The sequence below is a fragment of the Leuciscus leuciscus genome (assembly GCF_965113295.1).
Source record: "Leuciscus leuciscus genome assembly, chromosome: 9".
Classification (NCBI taxonomy): Eukaryota; Metazoa; Chordata; class Actinopteri; order Cypriniformes; family Leuciscidae; genus Leuciscus; species Leuciscus leuciscus.
Window position 1 is genome coordinate 10,780,613 of NC_138733.1, and position 21,494 is coordinate 10,802,106.

The 21,494-nt window shown below is 39.4% G+C and overlaps 2 protein-coding genes across 3 annotated transcripts in view; one reads left to right on the forward strand and one right to left on the reverse strand.

Annotated features, from left to right (window-relative positions):
- Positions 1 to 11,715, forward strand: part of LOC309505879 (uncharacterized protein) — a 45,505-nt gene extending 33,790 nt beyond the window's left edge. The window contains exons 21-25 of the mRNA XM_082179340.1: positions 2,950 to 4,758; positions 5,123 to 5,296; positions 5,428 to 5,601; positions 8,773 to 8,951; positions 9,338 to 11,715. Coding sequence (XP_082035466.1) covers positions 2,950 to 4,758; positions 5,123 to 5,296; positions 5,428 to 5,601; positions 8,773 to 8,951; positions 9,338 to 9,339 — 2,338 coding nt within the window. The 3' untranslated portion in view covers positions 9,340 to 11,715. The remainder of the gene's footprint in view (positions 1 to 2,949; positions 4,759 to 5,122; positions 5,297 to 5,427; positions 5,602 to 8,772; positions 8,952 to 9,337) is intronic.
- Positions 11,716 to 14,406: 2,691 nt separating this feature from the next.
- Positions 14,407 to 21,494, reverse strand: part of grik1b (glutamate receptor, ionotropic, kainate 1b) — a 48,752-nt gene continuing 41,664 nt past the window's right edge. For both annotated transcript variants that reach the window (XM_082179969.1, XM_082179968.1), the window contains 3 exons: positions 20,692 to 20,909; positions 19,032 to 19,257; positions 14,407 to 17,316 (listed from right to left, as the gene is read on the reverse strand). In XM_082179969.1, the coding sequence (XP_082036095.1) occupies positions 17,027 to 17,316; positions 19,032 to 19,257; positions 20,692 to 20,909 (734 nt within the window). In that variant the 3' untranslated portion in view covers positions 14,407 to 17,026. The remainder of the gene's footprint in view (positions 17,317 to 19,031; positions 19,258 to 20,691; positions 20,910 to 21,494) is intronic.

Consider the following 21,494-nt stretch of genomic DNA (forward strand, 5'->3'; position numbering starts at 1 on the left):
TGCCACTCACCGGGTGACAGTCACACCGGCGTGACATCAGACCTTCAGCCCGTGGTCAGACCCCTCGTTTCTGCGGGCAGGAGTGCCCTTGGAACAGGTGTCCAGGCATGCTGTGGTGTTGACAGATGCCTCTGTCACCGGCTGGGGTGCCACGTACAACGGGCATGCAGTGTCAGGGGTGTGGACGGGCCCTCAACAGCATTGGCACATCAACTGCCTCGAGTTGCTAGCAGTATGTCTCACTCTGAGCCCCTTAAAGAGGCCGCAACAGGGCAGGGACGTGCTGGTCCGTACGGACAACACTGCGACCGTAATGTACATCAACCGACAAGGTGGTCTACACTCCTGTCGCATGTCGCAACTTGCCCGCCATCTCCTCCTTTGGAGTAAGAAGTATCTGAAGTCGCTTCGAGCCATGTATGTCCCTGGTGTGCTCAACCGTGTGGCCGACGAGCTGTCACGAGGTGTGCTCCCGGGAGAATGGTGACTCAACCCCCAGGCGGTTCAGCTGATCTGGAGAGAGTTCGGGGAGGCTCATGTAGACCTGTTTGCCGCCTCAGAGACCTCCCACTGCCAGCTGTTTTACTCCCTGACCGAGGGTACACTCGGCACGGATGCACTGGCACACAGCTGGCCCCGGGGCCTCCGCAAATATGCGTTCCCCCCAGTGAGCCTCCTTGCGCAGACCCTGTGCAAAGTCAGGGAGGACGAGGAGCATGTCCTTCCGGTGGTTCCCAGAACTCATGCTCCTCGTGACAGTCCCTCCCTGGCCCATTCCTCTGAGGAAGGACCTCCTGACTCAGAGACAGGGCACCCGTGTCCAGACCTCTGTAAACTCCATGTCTGGTCGCCATCTATGAGACGTGCGTACGCCTTGAAGTGGAACCTGTTCGTCGAGTGGTGTTCTTCTCACCAAGAGGAACCCCGAAGATGTTCGATTGGGTCCGTGCTTTCCTTCTTGCAGCAAGGGTTGGAGCGAAAAGGCTGTCTCCCTCCACCCTCAAAGTACATGCTGCCGCTATTTCAGCATATCATGACCACATAGATGGCAAATCAGTAGGAAAGCCCGACCTGGTCGTCAGGTTCCGTAGGGGGGAGAGACGGTTAAACCCTCCTCAACCCCCCTCTATACCCTCTTGGGACCTTTCCCTGGTGCTTCGAGCACTTCAGGATGCTCCCTTTGAGCCATTGCAATCAGCAGACTTAAAGCTTCTCTCCTTGAAGACTTTGCTGCTGATTGCAGCCTCTATCAAGAGGATAAGGGACCTGCAAGCATTTTCGGTCGACAAATCGTGCCTAGAGTTCGGGCCGGGTGACAACCATGTTGTACTGAGACTCCGGCCTGGCTATGTGCCCATGGTTCCTACCACTCCCTTCAGAGACCAGGTAGTGAACCTACAAGCGCTGCCCCTGGAGGAGGCAGACCCAGCCCTGGCTTTGCTCTGTCCCGTTTGCACCCAGCATCTGTACATGGGCAGAACTCAAAGTCTCAGGACCTCAGACTAGCTCTTTGTCTGTTACGGAGGCCAGCAGAAGGGAAAGGCTTTCTCCAAGCAGAGGATGGCCCACTGGATAGTGGATACCATCGCCTTGGCTTACCAAGCACAGGTTGCATGCTCACTCCACGAGAGGCGTTGCATCCTCCTGGGCACTGGCATGTGGCTCCTCGCTAACAGATATCTGTAGAGCTGCGGGCTGGGCGACACCTAACATGTTCGCTAGATTTTATAGCCTACGTGTAGAGCCAGTCTCCTCCCGTGTTCTCACCCTAAAAGGGTAGAAGCACTGAGAGGCCCAGCTGTTGGCTTGCTGCATCCTACTGTGCTCCTTGTTCCTCCAGAGTGAAAAACCTGTGAGTTCTCCAACACCCTCTGCCCGGACATGGCGGAGCGTCCGGTGCCAGGCCTTTATCCGTTGAATCCTTGAGAACCGTGTTTAGGCTAGGTTCCATATGTGTGACCCTACGGGGATCCCATATGTGTATCCTTCCATGGCTACTCCTAATCGAAGCCTGTGTCTTTCTCTTGGGCTAAGTCACCCAGTATTCATCTGCAGTACAACCTTCGGGCTAGTCCATATGTATTTGTTCCACATAATTCCTTTGAAGAATGTGGCTTCCGCAGCGTTCCCCTTCCCATAGAAATGGCACGCTTTTCCAGTGTTATCCAATAATCTCACTGTATGGGTTATCACGGAACAACAGTGGCAGATACACTCTGTGTAAGCCCTCTCCTATCGTCCTTCCAGGCAAGAAGGGGTAGAGGCTTACACAGGGCGCTGGATGGGGTGCAGCAGCTGTGGCGCTTTGGTAGGGATTCCTATTAGTCGGTCCAACGTATGTCGAGAGTGACCGACTGATATCGAACGTCTCGGTTACATATGGTAACCCTCGTTCCCTGAAGGAGGGAACGGAGATGTACCTCCCGTCGCTACATCTGCTGCTGCCCGCCGGGGCGACCAGCTTATCAGGCTTGGCTCCTCAGCAAAAAAAACTGTGCAATCGCACCTGCTGCTCATTATATACCCACGCTGCGTGGCTGAGCAGCAGATGCAAATGATTGCACGCCAATGTGCATAGGCTCATTTAGTTTCACTCGAAGTAGATTGGCCTCTCTAGCGAGATTCCTATTAGTCGGTCCGTCATAAGTCTCCGTTCCCTCCTTCAGGGAACGAGGGTTACCATATGTAACTGAGACGTTTTTATTTCTGAAACAGTTTAGTATGAGATATACACAAAACAGAAGGAATCAGGATGGGGCAAACACTTTTTTTTTCACAGCACTATTTTTAACTTTTAAACATACACCTATCAAAGTCATATGCAACTGGAATGGCATAAGTAATGTTGAGAGAATTTTTGGTTGAACTATCCCTTTAAATAAGTATTTTAAATAAATTAGAGAGTTGTCATGTGCACAAGTGTAATAATGTGTTATTTTCATTTTACAGCCATAAAGTCCTGAACACATTTAGATCAAATCTGAAGAATAAGTTTCAGTGTCTTTACGAGGGAACAGAAAAGCAGGGAAACCCAACACTCCTGAATGAGATTTACACAGAGCTCTACATCACAGAGAGTGAGAGTGGAGAGATCAGTAATGAACATGAGGTGAGACAGATTGAGACACAATCCAGGAGAGCAGCAACAGAGGACACACCGATCAAATGCAATGACATCTTTAGACCTTTACCTGGACAAGACAAACCCATCAGAACTGTGCTGACAAAGGGAGTCGCTGGCATTGGAAAAACAGTCTCTGTGCAGAAGTTCATCCTGGACTGGGCTGAAGAGAAAGAGAACCAGGACATCCAGCTCATATTTCCACTTCCTTTCAGAGAGATCAATTTGATGAAGGACAAAACAATCAGTCTTTCAGAGGTTCTTCATGTCTTTTTCCCTGAAACAAAAGAAAGGAATATACCCAGTGACAAATATAAAGTGTTGTTCATCTTTGATGGTCTGGACGAGTGTCGTCTATCTCTGGATTTTCAGAGCGATGTGAGGTTGTGTGATGTAAGTGAATCAGCCTCAGTGGACGTGCTGCTGACGAACCTCATTGTGGGGAATCTGCTTCCCTCTGCTCTCATCTGGATCACCTCCAGACCAGCAGCAGCCGATCTCGTCCCCTCTGAGTGTGTCCATCGAGTGACAGAGGTACGAGGCTTCAATGATCCACAGAAGGAGGAATACTTCAGGAAGAGAATCAGTGATCAGAGTCTGGCCAATACAATCATCACACACCTGAAGTCATCAAGGAGCCTCTACATCATGTGCCACATCCCAGTGTTCTGCTGGATCTCAGCCACTGTTCTAGAAAAGATGTTGAGCGAAGCAGAGAGTGGAGAGATTCCCAAGACTCTCACTCAGATGTACACACACTTCCTGATAGCACAGATTAGCATCAAAGACACAAAGTACAATGAAAAGAAGGACACAGACAAAAAGATGATTTTCAAACTGGGGAAACTGGCTTTTCAGCAACTTGTGAAAGGCAATGTGATCTTCTATGAGGAAGACCTGAGAGAGTGTGGCATTGATGTGACAGAAGCATCAGTTTACTCAGGATTGTGCACTCAGATCTTCAGAGAGGAGTTTGGCTGGTATCAGGGGAAAGTCTTCTGCTTTGTACATCTGAGCATTCAGGAACATCTAGCGGCCCTATATGTGCACCTCTCCTGTACATACAACAACAGAAATGTGTTTGACCAAATCACCCAACGAAGTTTGTTGTCTAAAGTTAAGGACTGGTTTAAACACAATTCATCAGAACATGTGTCATTATCTGCGCTGCATCAGAGAGCTGTGAATAAGGCTCTACAGAGTAAAAAAGGACATCTGGACTTTTTCTTGCGGTTTCTTCTGGGTCTGTCAGTGGAGTCTAATCAGATTCTCCTACAACCACTGATAAAACAGACAAGAATAAGATCTGAAAGCAATAAGGAAACAGTTGATTGCATCAAGAAGAAGATCAGGACCATTAACTCTCCAGAGAAATTTATCAATCTGTTTTACTGTCTGAATGAGCTGGGTGATCATTCACTAGCTGAGGAAATACAACAGTATCTGAAATCTGGAACAATAAAGGAAGCCAAACTCTCTTCCTCTCAGTGGTCAGCTGTATCTTTTGTGTTGATGACATCAGAGAAGAAGCTGGATGAGTTTGATCTCAAGACATTTGTTGTAGGAAACAATAAAGCTGAAAATATGCATGTTTTTCAGAAGCTGCTGCCTGTGATTAAAGAGTCCAGATCAGTTCAGTAAGTATCATTGAGAACAATCACTTCACTGTTAAAACATTTAAAAAATGTCTAAGTTAAAATCTCATAAAGCTTCAGTGCTGCAGATGTTGTCGAGAGTTTAGTGTCAGTATTTTTATGTGTTTTCTATACAGTTCTATCTGCAGATTAGTTTTAAACAAGTTTAAAGTTACAAATGAATCAATACAAAATATTGAGTTAATTCAAATTGAAACTTGGAAAAGAATGTGTATGAATAGGTTTTTTCTAACAGAATGAATGAATTACATTGGAAATGCAATTTATTGTTTATTACAGGAAGTTACTTTTTTTTGTATGTTTTCAGTTCATAGTGTTTACAATTATGATTTTCATCTCTCTCCAGCTTGAGTGACTGTGGTCTCACAGATGAAGGTTGTGCTTCTCTGGCTTCAGCTCTGAGATCGAACCCCTCACACCTGAGAAAACTGAACCTGTCTTGGAATAAACTAGGAAGTTCTGGTGTGACGCTTCTCTGTGCTGCTCTCAAGAATCCTCACTGTAAACTGGAAATACTGTGGTAAGATCATATTTGACTCTCACACATGAAACAATGTAAAGTCTGCTGCTGGGAGTTCAGCTGATTGAACTGTAAATGATTAAACACTTTGAGATGATATAGAGTTAAGAGTGTGTCGTTGTTCTCTACAGGTTGTGGGAATGTGGTGTGACAGATGAAGGTTGTGCTGCTCTGGCTTCATTTCTAAGATCAGACCCCTCACACCTGAGAGAACTGGTTCTGTCTTGGAATAATCTACGAGATTTGGGCGTCAAGCTTCTCTGCACTGGACTTAAAGATCCTCACTGTAAACTGGAGAAACTATGGTAAGATCATCTCTCTGATTGGTCACACGTGTTTTTGTCCTCAGCAAGACAAGTCCTTTAATATAAATTCTAAGACTAAAATCATCTATAAATAAATGCTCTGTTAAACACACAAAATCTCAGCACAAGTGACTCTGATGACTGAAGATTACCGTATTTTCCGCACTATAAGGCGCACTTAAAAGCCTTTAATTTTTTCAAAAAACGACAGTGCGCCTTATAATCCGGAGCGCCTTATATATGGATCTGGCGCCTTATATTAATGTCTGTAAAACAACCGCTGATTTGAACCTTGTTTATACTTTCGCCTGGCACCGGAGCGCGAGCCTCCGCTGACTGCGCGCGCACCTCCCCAAACAGACGAGGCATTTATACTTGACGCAACTGTTTTGTTTTAGACTGAACACCAGACCATACAACTGATTTAGACGCGCAAACTGGGTGCCGGTGTGATGAGATGTACTAATATCCGTCTGCTCGGGCAGATTCGGCTCAAAGTCGTGCATCTTCGGATGCGGAGGCGCGCGTGCTGTCACAATGACGTCATTTTCCGCATCCGAAGATGCACGACTTTGAGCCGAATCTGCCCGAGCAGACGGATATTAGTTTATTACATTCGCGCTCATGCGGACGCGTCGAGTATAAACAAGGTTTTACAGCTCAGCCACTTGGTTTTTCATATTTTTTTGCAAGTGGTAGATCTTGGTTTACATTTGGACTTTGGATGTGATCTTAGGCTTGAAAAGGTTGGTGACCACTGCATAACGCAAACCCAGTCAAACGTTTGACTGCAGTATCTTCTATTCTATGCGCCTTATAATCCGGTGCGCCCTATATATGAAAACAGTTCTAAAATAGGCCATTCATTGAAGGTGCGCCTTATAATCCGGTGCGCCTTATAGTGCGGAAAATACGGTAAGTTAATTTCATTAATCTCCATCACATCACACGACCTACTGCTGTTTTTGACACATCAAACATTTACTTCAGTTGCTTATGGTAATTTGATAAATACTGAACTTTGAGATAACATTAATGTTTAAAAATAGTCATTTAAAGCCTCTGTGACTTACCACGCAGAGGACGGCTGACTCAGAGGTTTAGAGTTGAACAGACAAGAGTCTAAATGTGTTTAGTTTGAACTCACTACTATGTGATCAATGAGTGAATGAAGGCTATAATCACTTTAGATTTCAACAATAAAAGGAAAGGCCCTCGATCTAAATGGGTGATGATCTGGAGGAAATGAAGCTCGTTAACATGATTTCATTGCATGTTTAGGCTGTAGTTCTATGGAAACACGAAAAATAAATTAAAATGAATATTTTGTGTTCTGTGGAGAGCCAACCCTTCTTCATCCGGTTAGTAGGCTATTACTTTCGGTTTGCGCAGTGTAATTCACAGAATTACAAAAAAATATTTTGCTACCTAAAAGTTAAAGATTTTTTGTGCCTAGGCTATTTCCCTCATATTAAATATAAAACGCATGTGTAGACTGATATTTTTCAATATGTAGGCCTATTAAATGCATTTTCTGAGAATTTATATTTCAAGTTTTTACTGCAAATGTCCCCGTTTATAACGCTGGAATTGCACAATATTAAATTTATCCTCAACTAGTTTTGTGGTGTAGGTCTACGTATTGTATAATGTTAACTTCAAAAAAGGGGTGTGTCACGATTCTGCCTTCTCACACCGCGACACAGGTTCATAGGTCTGAGTGTAGCGATTTCGGATTTATATTGCATATTGTTACAGCCCTAATTATTAGAATATATACATTAAGAGAATAAATTGTTAATAAAATGTTACTATCACAAGCATAATGTTGTGGCCTGCCCAGTAAAACGTTGGTTCTAATAATAGCCCCGGCCACTATTAGGCCCCGGCCACTATTAGAGACCGGCCTTTATTTACCTCCGCCGACAGCGAGACCGGCCAATGTTAGAGACCCGGCTGCTAATGGAATACAGGCCAATATTAGAGGATTTACGGTATATCTATTGAGTTCATCACATTTCTATTTACACTGAACAAAATTATAAACGCAACACTTTTGTTTTTGCCCCCATTTTTCATGAGCTGAACTCAAAGATCTAAGACTTTTTCAATGTACACAAAAGGCCTATTTCTCTCAATTTTTTCACAAATCTGTCTAAATCTGTGTTAGTGAGCACTTCTCCTTTGCCAAGATCATCCATCCACCTCACAGGTGTGGCATATCAATATGCTGATTGGACAGCATGATTATTGCACAAGTGTTCCTTAGGCTGACCACAATAAAAGGCCACTCTGAATTGTGCAGTATATACGGCATGATATGTAATATACGACAGCGTGTTCCAGGTCCTGCCAATATCTAGCAACTTCGCACAGCCATTGAAGAGGAGATGACCAACATTCCACAGCCCACAATCAACAACCTGATCAACTCTATGCGAAGGAGATGTGTTGCACTGCGTGAGGCAAATCCCCGGCCCCCCCCGGACCCCCCGACACAGTAAAACTGCACATTTTAGACGGGCCTTTTATTGTGCTCAGCCTAAGGCACACCTGTGCAATCATTTGCAATAATGTGCAGTCTAATCAGCATCTTGATATGCCACACCTGTGAGGTGGATGGATTATCTTGACAAAGGAGAAGTGCTCACTAACACAGATTTAGACAGATTTGTGAACAATATTTGAGAGAAATAGGCCTTTTGTGTACATAGAAAAAATCGTAGTTCTTTGAGTTCAGCTCATGAAAAATGGGAGCAAAAACAAAAGTTTTGCGTTTATAATTTTGTTCAGTGTAGTTTATAAGCTGCCAGATGAGACAAAGCGTGTGTTTGATCACAAGAGTTAATAAATTATATGTAATGGGGACCACGTGGGTCCCGTGAAGCAAATGTCCTCCTGTAGGAGTTTATTAGAGGAGCAAGTGACTGTTTCTCCAGTCAGAACAGTCTTTTATATCACTATGAAACAATATCTCTCATTCAACTCTGTGTGTCTGTTTAGCCCTGAAGCACATGACCGTTTCAAACAGCACCATTGAGCATCAACATGCATACATCTCATTCTATCAGCAGCAGTATGTGGCAATGCTTGTCATTATATCTCCTCAGCGTGAACCACAAACTACAGACATTTGAACTACAATTTAAACAGTGCCATTGTTTTCAACAGGTTGAGGGATTGTGGCGTCACAGCTGAAGGTTGTGCTGCTTTGGCTTCAGCTCTGAGATCAAACCCTGAACACCTGAGTCAACTCAATCTGTCTGAGAATAACCTAGGAAGTTCTGAAGTGCAGATACTTTTTGATCTAAAGGATGATCCACATTATAAACTGGAGAAACTAAGCTACTGTGGGTATATATTTTATTTAAAGCTTTTAAATTGGCCCAAGTTCAGTAACAGGCCTCATATGTTTGTAACGGAGAATTTAACATAATAATTCAGCTCCACTTCAGTCTTTGTACTATTAGTTTAATTCTGTGATGTGACTGATCTATGAATATATTAATATATTTTCATCTCTTACAGTGTCTCTGTGCAAGTGATTAAGAGAGAGTTGTTTATCATTTATTGTTATTAATCTATTAGCAGTTTTTCATTCATATCTCTGACTGTAATATATATATATATACAGTATATATATCTCTGGCTGTGTTTTCCTGAAATGATCTCCAGATGTGATGTGACTCAGTAATGTATCATACTCATATGTGTCTGTCTGTGTGTTTTATTGTAGGACTCTCAGTGTTTAGACGTCAGTCCAGTTCTCTCAGGATCAGCTGATGGTGAATAAGGAGCCGCTACAGAGACCGAAGACACAGAGACACACAGCGATCACACAGACAAGCGTGACTTTGTAATGTAATTATTTTGTTGTGTCCTTCTCCTTTTGCTGGTATTTTTATTGTAATATCTGCTCTCCTAATGATCTTACACTCTTGCTAAAATAAGAGTATAATATTTTATAAACATTTTCTATACATTCAAGTATAGGTGAAAGCATTTTAGACTCGGTGTTACTGGGGGAAAGTATTGCCTTTTTTGTCTTACCAGCAGATGGCGACAAAAGCTGCAAATTATTATTACTTTTTTTCTAGTACATTTTCAAGTGATGTGTGATGAAGATGGATGCTTAAAAAAAAACCCCCACAAAACTTGTATTATTCCCATTAGAGTAGACAGTGTTTGGTGTAACTGTAATTCATTTCTGTAATTTAATTCCACTGTTAAAGATGGTTAAAGGGCTGAGCCTGGTCAGTACCTGGATGGGAGACTCCTGGGAAAACTAGGTTGCTGCTGGAAGGTGTTAGTGAGGCCAGCAGGGGGCGCTAACCCTGTGGTCTGTGTGGGTCCTAACGCCCCATAGTAACGGATTATTAAATTATAATTCACTATTATGTAAAAAGAAATGTTAAAGATGAAAGTTTTATCTCTTTTTCTGGACAATTTCAATGACGTTTGGCATTTTAAAGTATTTTGACTTATGATATTAGTTAATGAACAATCAACGATGTACATCTTTAGAACTACAGCTGAATTTATATGTATTTGACAAATTAATCTACATTGTTACTCTCCAGTTAATATGAACCAATTTATTGCAATAATTACATTCCTCTTCAATGCAAAACAATATGTACAATATTGTAAGTATGGTGGGATTTTCTGTCAAATAGTGTATCAGGGGAAAAAATACATTCAAGGGCCCATTATACCATTTCATAGAGAACTATTTAAAGCTGTTTAAAGGGTTAGTTCACCCAAAAATGAAAAGAAATGTCATCAATTACTCTCCCTCATGTCGTTCATCTTCGAAACACGAATTAAGATATTTTTAATGAAATTTGGGAGATTTCTGTCCCTCCATTGACAAGTCCACGCAACTACCACTTTGACGCTTCAAAAGTTCATGAAGAGATTGTAAAACTAATCTAAATATGAATTGAGCGGTTTAGTCCAAATTTTTCAGGCTTTTCATTTACATATAAATGTGAGTGACCCGTGCTGGCAAAATGAGTCGCAAAGATCACATTTTCTAAAATGTTTATTTTCTATTAAAAAAAATTCAGAATAAGTTGTTGGAATCAGACAAAAAATAAGTCGATTTCAAGTCGATAGAGTCAGCAAAGTAAATTGAGTAAAATAGAGTTAGTTTTCTGAAGGTTCCAAAACAAAATCACCTAGCAACCAGATCTTAAAATTCCTTGTAATAACACAAATTTTCGCACACATCAAGTCAAAACAAAAATATTTATAGGAACAATATATTTTCACCCCTTTTTTCCCCATGATACAATTGTTTAATTAACATTGATGAAATAGATAGCCTATATAATAAGACCTACTGTACCGCACGGATCTAATATAATGTTACACATCAAAAGTTTTTCCCCTACAGGTAACCAAACGTTCACTAAAGACTTAACAGATAATGTGTGTGTGAATACCAAGATAGATATTTTGAAATACTGTACTTCTGTGTATACACTATTTGTATTTTGGGATCGCGTGCTGTCTGAGACATCTTTGTGCTCACGCTTCAGATCTGTCAGTTAGCGCGAGTAAGATCGCTTTGTTTACATCAGTATGAGTTTGAAAATCACATTTCATTGATTCAGAATCATACCATCGAGAAGTCGCTATGCAAATTCACAAAGTTGGAATGCAGTGCTTTAAAACGACATCAAACTTGTGCTGAGGAAAGCGGAATCATCGAAAAGCGAACAGAGAAAATTTTTTTTCATGGACAAAGGAAAGGTACTCCTCTCAGAAAACGTACAAATAAAGATACTTTTAAATGTTTAATTGCTATTTGGAGCACTGGGATCACTAGATGAGGGCCTAATGAAACTTTTTTTGTAATTAAACAAAAGTAGAATTTTTCACTTGTTTTGTCCATAGCGTGTAACTAGCCTGTGCGCATTCCGACCAAGTGTGCCACACACGTCCTGAATAGTGAAGCCAAAACGCCCCCAGGTGGTTGGTCCCAGTATAGGTCATAAACCCCGCCCTCTCCATGTATTCTAATGGGACATGAGGCAAACTAAACAATCAAATTACACTTAGTAGTTTTTTCACACTGATGTGTTCGTTTCAAGTGTTAATTTTTTTTTTTACATAAGTTTGGTTTTAGTTAGTTATTTGATGCTATTAAACGGGAGTGTAACGTCCTGATTGACAGCTGAGATTGACAGCTTCTCTGAGCGAAGTAGTGAGGCACCAACTGACTTTTTTCCGGGATTATCGTCCTACTCGTTTTGCCAGCACGGGTCACAAATGTTGATCAGCGAAAATAAACAGATACAGCTCAACCATATTTACTTGCTGCTCGAGATTGGTCCTTGCTGAAGCTCAAACATGCTGCGTAACATGAGAATGAACCTCATTGGTCCTTGGTGAAGCTCAAACGTGCTGCGTAACATGAGAATGAACCTCATTGGTCCTTGCTGAAGCTCAAACATGCTGCGTAACATGAGAATGAACCTCATTGGTCCTTGCTGAAGCTCAAACATGCTGCGTAACATGAGAATGAACCTCATTGGTTCTTGAGGAAGCTCAAACATGCTGCGTAACATGAGAATGAACCTCATTGGTTCTTGAGGAAGCTCAAACCAGAGCCATAGAGAGAGAGAGTTGCGACACTCTTTGATGTCGCCGCTATGGCTGTCACGTGGTTCATGTAAGCCCCAATAGTTCCAAAACGTACGCTGGCTGTCATGTTCTTCTATGGGACAGACAGCAGCGATTGCATTATTGAACGGTAAATATAAAATAAAACACACACCCAAGTACTTTTTCAGCTGTTATTGCATTATTGCATTTTGTTAATGTCAGTTTTGCATTTGGAGATACGTTTTAGGCTATATTTTTGGAGGGAAAAGCTTATAGTGTTCATGTTCGCATGGGTAGTAGCACTGGCTTTAGCGGCTCTAACTTAACTTTTCCATATCATTCATCTGATGATGGACGTCTCATGATATTTATTTGAGCACAACTGGGCTGTATTAGGCTATTGATTCCCGTGATTTTGCTTATAAATTTTGATTCAGCCATTAGCCTACCTTCGTGATCACGCAAAGAGGTCTGCCGTGGCGGTCCGTTCAGAATTCGCTTAGAAGCTAGCTCACTTCATCTGATGAAAGTGGCCACCCCCCAGGACCACAACGTGAAACATGATCATGTTAAGACTAAGAATATTATTTTAAGATTAAGCCATACACATTATCAAAACTATAACAGATTAAAAACGAATTTAAGCATGGCTGATACAAATGAAGGTTTTCAAATAAAATATTTTTTATTAAACAATGACAGACAACAAAAATGTGTGCTTGTGTGTGTGAACAAGAAAAACAAAAACCAGGGGCAGGTGATCCATGAAACAGACAGGACTGGTGATGGCCATAACAATCCTAAAGGTCCAGCATTGTTCTCACAAGCCGCTTCACACAAGACAATAATAACATAATGAAAAGTTAGTATATCCCAAAAAATTAAATTAAATAAAAGTTGCTATAAAGGTGGTAGCGATTCATTACCGAACTCTTAGCTGACGAAGTCGCGCTAGCTAACTAACGTTAGCTAGCAGGCAGTGCTTGAAAATTGGTTGAAACAACCAACATAAAATATAAATAATTACGCTGTGCATGTACAAATGAAGACCAGTATAAGCATCGCAAAGGGCCTCTGATACAATATAGACAGTTGACAATTCAAAAGAGGTCGATATTTCGGCAACTTAACTCTGGAACAACTCGACGCGCAGCAATGTAAGTGAATGGTGTCCAACGCCCAAATGACAGTGTTTGGAACTATTCCGATCTTCATATCCCGGAAGTAGGCGGTTAAAAGCGCCGCCATTATTTACAACGGAGGTCTATGGGAGTGTCGCAACTCTCTCTCTCTATGGCACTGGCTCAAACATGCTGCGTAACATGAGAATGAACCTCATTGGTCCTTGCTGAAGCTCAAACATGCTGCGTAACACAAGAATTAACCTCATTGGTTCATGCATGTCAAGCAATCTAAATTAAATTAAATTAAATTAAATTAAATCTGTTCATCATATAACCCGATCGTGTCTTATCAGAAAATTTGGCCTGAATCTCCCTATTTATATGGTTTAGTTTTACGATCTCTTTATGATCTTTTTGAAGCATTAAAGTGGTAGATGTGTGGCTGTCAATGGAGGGACAGAAAGCTCTCAGATTTTATCAAAAAGATCTCCATTTGTGTTCCGAATATGAACAAAAGTCTCACGGGTTTAGAACGACATGAGGGTGAGTAAATGATAACAGAATTTTCATCTTTGGGTGAACTATCCCTTTAATGTGCAGACGCACTGATAATCCTTCTATTCAGACCACCGATATGAAGACGTACAATTTGTCTACAACAACTTAAAAACACACACACACACACATCGCACGTACAGAGAAAGACACAAAGAGTCCGATTATTCCAGCCGCCACAAGCGCTACACCACCGAGAGCTGCTGTGAGGAGGAAACAGCTGCAGCACAAGCTCATAGATCCGTAATCCTGCGCAACGCTAGATTAAAAACTCCCAGTTTTGATTAAGAAAGCAGGGTTAGAGGATTACGGTCCAGTGAACTAAAATGAAAGCAGTTTTAAACTCAATCCCAGAGTTCATCAAAATACACAAACCTCAGACTGTCATCTCCACCGCAGATTAATGCAAAAGCTTCTTTGAAACTTCTGTGCGGCTCAAACTCTCATTCACCCGAAGAGATGCTCTGAGGAAATAAAGTCGAATTTATCAAATTAAAAAGTCATGACAGTAAAAGTATGTCATAATTCAGTTTGTCATGATTATGACTTTTTATACCATAAATTTAACAAAGGATGTTTTTGTTTTTTGTTTTTTTTATGTGGTGGAAATGGGCTTCCATACTATTCCCTTGTTCACGAACTGGACAAAAATACACACTATACCATTAAAAAGACACTATACCGTTTCCTTTTAATGGCGGACTGATTGTAAAGTGTTTTGTGACCCAAAGGGTATTTTTATGTCTTGACTGCCGTTGCATTAGATCAAGAATTAAATCTGCACTTTAATGCTGCAGGAAAAATGTAATTTTTGTAATGTAATTACTTTTAATGTTTTGTTGTTGTTGTTGTTGTTGTTGTTGCGTCACTGACTGAATGAGTAAAAAGTGTCAAAGAAGTTTCAATTTATACCTATTTTTGTGGAGGTCGACGTGTTGTTTCGGCCTTCAGGTTCTTGAACACGAACATCGCATGGACAAATTCAAAAGGTCAGAAAAGGGTGGAAGAAACAAGAATGCAAGACTTTTTCCATTCAGTTTTCTCTCACTTAAAACCCTCAATGCCTTTGAAGGGAGGCAGAAATCACACACACACACACACACACACACACTTCACACGAGACGTCTGATCTGATCTTCATTTGCATAGAATCATTTCATTCCTCTTATGAATTCAGAGATGATTCTTTTGAAGGGTCGAGCCCTGAAGCCAGCGCTCATAATCATATGGAAATTGTGAGACATGAGAACTGAAAAACTGACAAAAACCGGCACCTTTATTGCAGATAACAGAGGTTTCAAGGAGAACCTGTGGAGGGACATTGAGTCCTTGAAGAAGCTGCATACTTGTTCCTCCACATGGTCACCGGCTCTTGATTTATTCAGAAAAGACTTGGTAATGGTTTACAAGACTGAGTTAAAGCAAGCTCACCCAAAAGTGAAAGGTTTCACATCACTGACACCAAACAGGATTGTATCACATATGCGTAATGAGAGCTGAAGCACGGGACATTTTCAGAGAATAGAGAATCTGATCCTCAAAGAAAGATATTGGACGACTTTAGGAGACTTGAAATATTGTGCACAAATCATATTAATTACTTTTATGTTGCTTCTTATTGTTCTTTGCAGACAGACAGCTGTGTTACTATTAACTGTTGTTGTATAATAAAAAAAACCTAAATGAAGATTATTCATAATTTTTCCATACGTTTTGGAATAGTAAATGATGATGATTTTCATTTTTGGCTGGATGTTTCCTTTAACGATGGAGGAAATGGAATTAAAATGTAATTGTCTGACCTATAATTTGTCGTTTTCATTACTTGATTTTATTGATAGAAATCAATGATCGGGTTTTCTCAGTATAAGCCCATCAGCAAAGTGGATCAATAATAAAACACACGTCCATTTTAGTTTTAGATGCAGAAGACTGAAAGTCCATCTGTGAAAAAACATTAAATATCTGATCGACTACAAGAGGCAAATAATAAAAAAGGAAATGAATCACACATATATTGTTCTTCTCGTAAAGAAATCATTTCAATGTGATAAAATATTTATATGCATTTTCATAAGAGTCAACCAATACAAAATACAGAAAGGATGATGAAAAATGAAGACAAAGTCTTGCACCTGTAGACTGAATGAAACATAACCAGTCTGTTAATCTGAGGTTTAAAATCTCTGCGAACACAAAAAGAGCCGTGACAAAAACATTTGTGTTGTGTTGCAGATTCAAAATCCATTCATCCACACTACGCTGCGTATTAAACGTCACGTATGATCTGCACAGCATTTTCAATTTCAGAAAAATTGACTTGAAAAATGACTTGAAAAATGACTTGTTAGGACGTCCGCAATGCTGGATCTGCATGTTAAATCTGCATTATAGACATGTTTGTTTGTTCTCACTATTAAAAAACAAGGGGTTCATATAACACACGGCTTTAAGACAAATGTTACCAACAGTCGTGAAATAAAATAAGCCATTTTATAAGAGAAAGGCTAAAACGGTCAGCATGAGCCTTTAAAGGTGAAGTATGTAATTTCTGTATCGCCAAATGAAATAAATGACTGTTTTCAGACAAGTTTTCCATCTACCATTTGACATTTCAGGCATGTTAAAACTGTTGTTCGGGAAAATCAACCGTTGAATGAATGGCTTATAAATGACTCTGCAAATTAAGCTTGAAATGAACATTTTAACATGGAAAAATGACACACATCACCTATAATAAAACCCACAGACATGGCTTATCATAAATTAGATTAAGAAGGAACATGTCTGTAAAGAATAAAATGTTCAAGTCCTTTAAATCTAAATACAAACTACATGGATGCGAGCTACTCTACAATATATTAACTGGTGTGATAATTGAACTGCAGTTCACCTTAAACTAACACTCTTCTCTTTACTCATATTTCATCTCATTGTCCATCTCTGAAAATACATCTGAAAAAGTAAAAAAAAAAAAAATGTTGATGTTTGAAACTTCGCTCAGTGTCCAACGTCGCCCCCGGTTAATAACACAGCTGACATCATGTAACACCGCAGGTAATGTTCAGTCAGTGTACGTCCGGCTTTAGGAGAGTCGAGGAGCAAAAGTCCTGTGACGTCCACCAGCTCCTACATCAGTATTTATTGTGCCATTCACACTGTCCCACGCTCACCTCCTCGATGTCCAGGTTCTTCCTGGACCTATAGACGAACTCCCCGATGGCCACGAACACGGAGAGGACGAGTCCCGCTGCCAGAACGATGAAGATTCCTCCGATGTTCTCCACACCCAGAGCGCTGGCCTCTTTACTGTCCTCCTCGGGACAGCCGTTTCCTCGCCACCACTTCTCCTTCATCATGTGGAGTTTCCCCTCCTCCTGTAACTGCAGGATGGCGATGGTCACCTTGTCACGATACGGGGAACCTGACAGAAACCCAGGGTTATCATCAGTATCTAAAACTAAAGCCATGAAAAAGAAAGACACGCCTTCCTCAAAACACACACACAGAGCAGAGTCTGCAAAGCGTCACGAGACTACCTCACGAGATCACGTTTTAATATTGTTTCATACATGTTTTAATATTTAGACCACTTCTATTATTGAGTGCCATCAGGATGTGAAGAGTTTAACAAAACGTGTTTCTAAAAAAAAAATGGCCCAACCTACCTTTAAATTAACTTATTTTATTTCAGCGAGTTGCTAAAGTTTTTCATTTTTGTTGTTTATTTCAGGATTATTATAGCCAGCTAAAACCATAAAAGAACATGTGTTACTTGAAAAGAACAAACGTTAACTGAAATAAAATAAAATCTAAAAAACATTTTATTTCAGCTAGTTGCTTAGGCAACATTTCAAATTTTAATTGACTTTCCAATTGATGTACTAAAGTAACTAAAACGGAAATAAAAATTTATAAAATTGTATAGACCAAAAAAAAAAAAAAAAACTACTTAAAATGACAAAAACACACAAGACAACTTACCAAAAAAAATAACCAAATAAAAATATAAAATGATGCAAAATATTAATAAAAAACTATAATAGTATCTCAAAGATACTAAAATAACACTGGTTTATTTGAAGTATAATAAAAAATGAAAAAAAAATATATAATACTATATAAACATTTTTAAAAACACAAATCTAATAAAAAAATGACAAAAACAACAAAAATACTAAATCTTTAACTATAATATAAAAATTTAAATACAAAATAAACAAAAATATATTAAAATATAAAAAATAAAATTTAAGGTACAAAATAGTACAAATAGTACAAAAATAACAATGCTTCAAGTCCGTTTTTCTAGGATTTGTCATTTCTAAATATGTTCGAAAGGCCAGTACTTTTATAGGTGTAAATAGGTATATAGTTTAAAGGTGAAGTGTTCAATTTTTGCATTTCTGTAATCAGCATTATTCACCACATTGATTTATTGACACATGTGAATAAATATGATTAAATATTACAAAATATCACTGGTTCAAATGATGGTTTCTCTAACTGAAAGAAAACTAACAAAATAAATAAAGTTTTTTGACAGAATATTTATAAAGATTTATTAGTAACACTTTACGAGGCTTCATTTGTAAATATTAGTTAACTACATTAAAGTCAAGATTACCTAATGCACTGTGTGAACTGACATACTTCTATTAACTAACATTAACAAAGATTAATAAGTGCTCTAAAACACAGCATTAATCAATGTTAACAAATGAGACCTTATTATTGATTTATTGATATATTTATTGATATATCCTAATTAAATGTAATTTAGAGACCTTAAGGAGAATTAGTATGTCTGTGTGTGTGTGTGTGTGTGTGTGTGTGTGTGTGTGTGTGTGTGTGTGTGTGTGTGTGTGTGTGTGTGTGTGTGTGTGTGTGTGTGTGTGTGTGTGTGTGTGTGTGTGTGTGTGTGTGTGTGTGTGTGTGGATCTGACCTTTAAAAATGATTTCATTTGATCACTGGTGTAACTCAATTTACTCAGGCTGATTCAATCATATCATAAGTATCATTTTCAACTTATTATTTTTACATTTTTAAACAACACCGGGTGATTCAAATGCTAGGCTACTACATGATGCAGTTTCTTCTGAGACATTTTTGACCATGATAGTTTGATGTGCGCGTACCGATAGGAGTGCCCACTCCGTAGCCCTTGGAGTCGATGAGTCCGCCGATCTGTGTGAGGTTGCAGTTCCTCTGGCTGATGTACTCGATGCTGGTGGACTCCATCAGGAGAGCGTAGTCTGTGGTCAACACACGCTGGATTCCCTCACGGTTGTTCTTCACCAGCGCTGTGTTCTTCCGGCTGCTCATGAACGCCCACATCTTCTCGTAGGTGGAGATCTTTGATTTCTGCAAAATAAATATGTCATAGCTTTATTGTAGAGCATGTGCATGGGTTCGATTTCCAAGGGAATATTTACCCAAATGACAAATGCATAAATGAAAAGGTTTAATGCAAGTATAGCCACTTGAAGGTGTGTGGCAGGCTTTTGAAAAACACACTAATTGTGTCAGACATTGACAGACTTTAAAAAATAAAATAAAATAAAAAACAAAGTGTTTTATTGCTTTTATAAAATTTCAGCAACAGCATTTTGAAAAAGACACTAATTGTGTCAGGCATTGACAGACTTTACCAGATAAAATAAAATGTATATTAAAAGTTTCATCTGTACAAAACAGTGTTTTATTGCTTTTATACAAAAGCAACAGCATTTTGAAAAAGACACAAATTATTAATCATAAATAATATTCTTTCTTTTGTGCAAATTAATCTAGATCATTAGCCTTTGTTTTTGTGAGTATATCAACAATTTTATAGTTTTGAATGTTAAAATAAAAAGTATCAGTCATCAGGATTGTCTGTAAAAACAATCTTAAGTGTTTTAAATGCTTTTATAGAATTTCAGCAACACAATATGATAAAAGGCACCAATTATTAATCATTAAAAATGTTTGTATTTTTCTGAAAATTAATCTAGTTCATTAGTCTTTGTTTTTTGAGTATATCAACTATTTTACAGTTTTAAATGTTGATCATCTAGTTAAGGAATAAAATAGGAGAGGTTGTATTATATAAGTATTTATAAGTATTTTATTAATATGATATTTTATTAATAAGATTCATAAAGCGTCAAAAATAGATCTATTGGTGACATGTAAACTAAGGTTCATAGTTGTTTCTGATATATACATTTATTAGGCACAATATCACCAATCAGCTTCCAGGACCAGAACTATCCATTTTATAATCAGATTTAAGAGCCAAAACTATCACTTCCTATAAGGCAATATTTACAATCTCTATTTACAAAACCATATGAAATTATTTACAGCCATAGAGCAAATTTTCCATTTGAAATTCAATGGTTTTTAGAAGATGAGCAGCGTTTCAGACACGTTTATTGTTTCCGCAGTGAATAAATGTACAGTACGCTGATCTTACTACTGGACTTCCTGTGCTTATGCCATAAAATCCTTCTTAGTCAGTGCCGTGACAGATGTCCTCATAACCCTCTCTTCCTCTATAAGCTGCTTTAATTCGCTCTGTACATGTTGAATTCCCGCTGGCTGAGGTTCGTGTCCTGTAATCATTCCCGCCAATCTGTGCATGTAAGATCACAGGTCTGAGTGTCTGGAGGTGGAAATGCTGTCAAAAACCAGCTCTCTCAATTCAGTACCAAACCAACGTATCACAAAACACACAGATACTGCATCAGATGTTTAAACAGACTGAATTTTTGTAAATGAGACCTGGATTGCCTGATCTAAAAGTTGCCAAACCTTAAAGAAAGTCATAGTGGATCCGTCCCTCACGGCGCCGTACTCAATCTTGGTCTGTTTGGCCAGGTCATCGGCCGAGTCTATGGGCGAGTCCATTCGCTCCACGGTGAGGAAGGCGGCCAAGTTAGCCGTGTAGGACGAGATGATGATGAGGGTGAAGAACCACCAGATCCCTCCAACAATCCTGGTGGACAAAGCCTTGGGCATCAACTCCGATCCTGACACGAGAAATATTCAGCCAGTTAACCAACGAGAGGTTAAAAATGCTGGTTAAAAATCAAGAATGTTTTTCGTTATTTTGTTTCTACTTGTGTGTTCAAAATAAAATAAAATAAAAAGTTAAATTAAATTAAATTAATTTACATTTTTTATTTTATGAAATAAAACAAATGAATATAGTTGTGGTCTTACAGTTTTTCTCCATTGGTTTGGCTCGTTTCTTGAAACAGAAATTACATTCTCAAAACAACATGGACAAACCTCCAAACCACTTGGCAATTGTTCACAACAGAATTGAATTTCTCATTAATTTCATCAAATTGCAAATGTCTAAGTACATCTCTCAATGTCTCAGTACATCTTTGCAAATGATTAAGTACAGGTAGCCTACATTTAGCACAATTTCCAAGTGAATAGATCTTGTTGATCTAAACTGATCGTTGATTCTCAGTCTAATGGTTGTTCGCTCCAAAACGTCTCAGCGTCATTTCATTGTATAAGTCATTACATGCACAATAGTCTGTTCAATTGTCAAAATTAGTCAATAACATAATACTATGAATACCATATATGTATATGATATA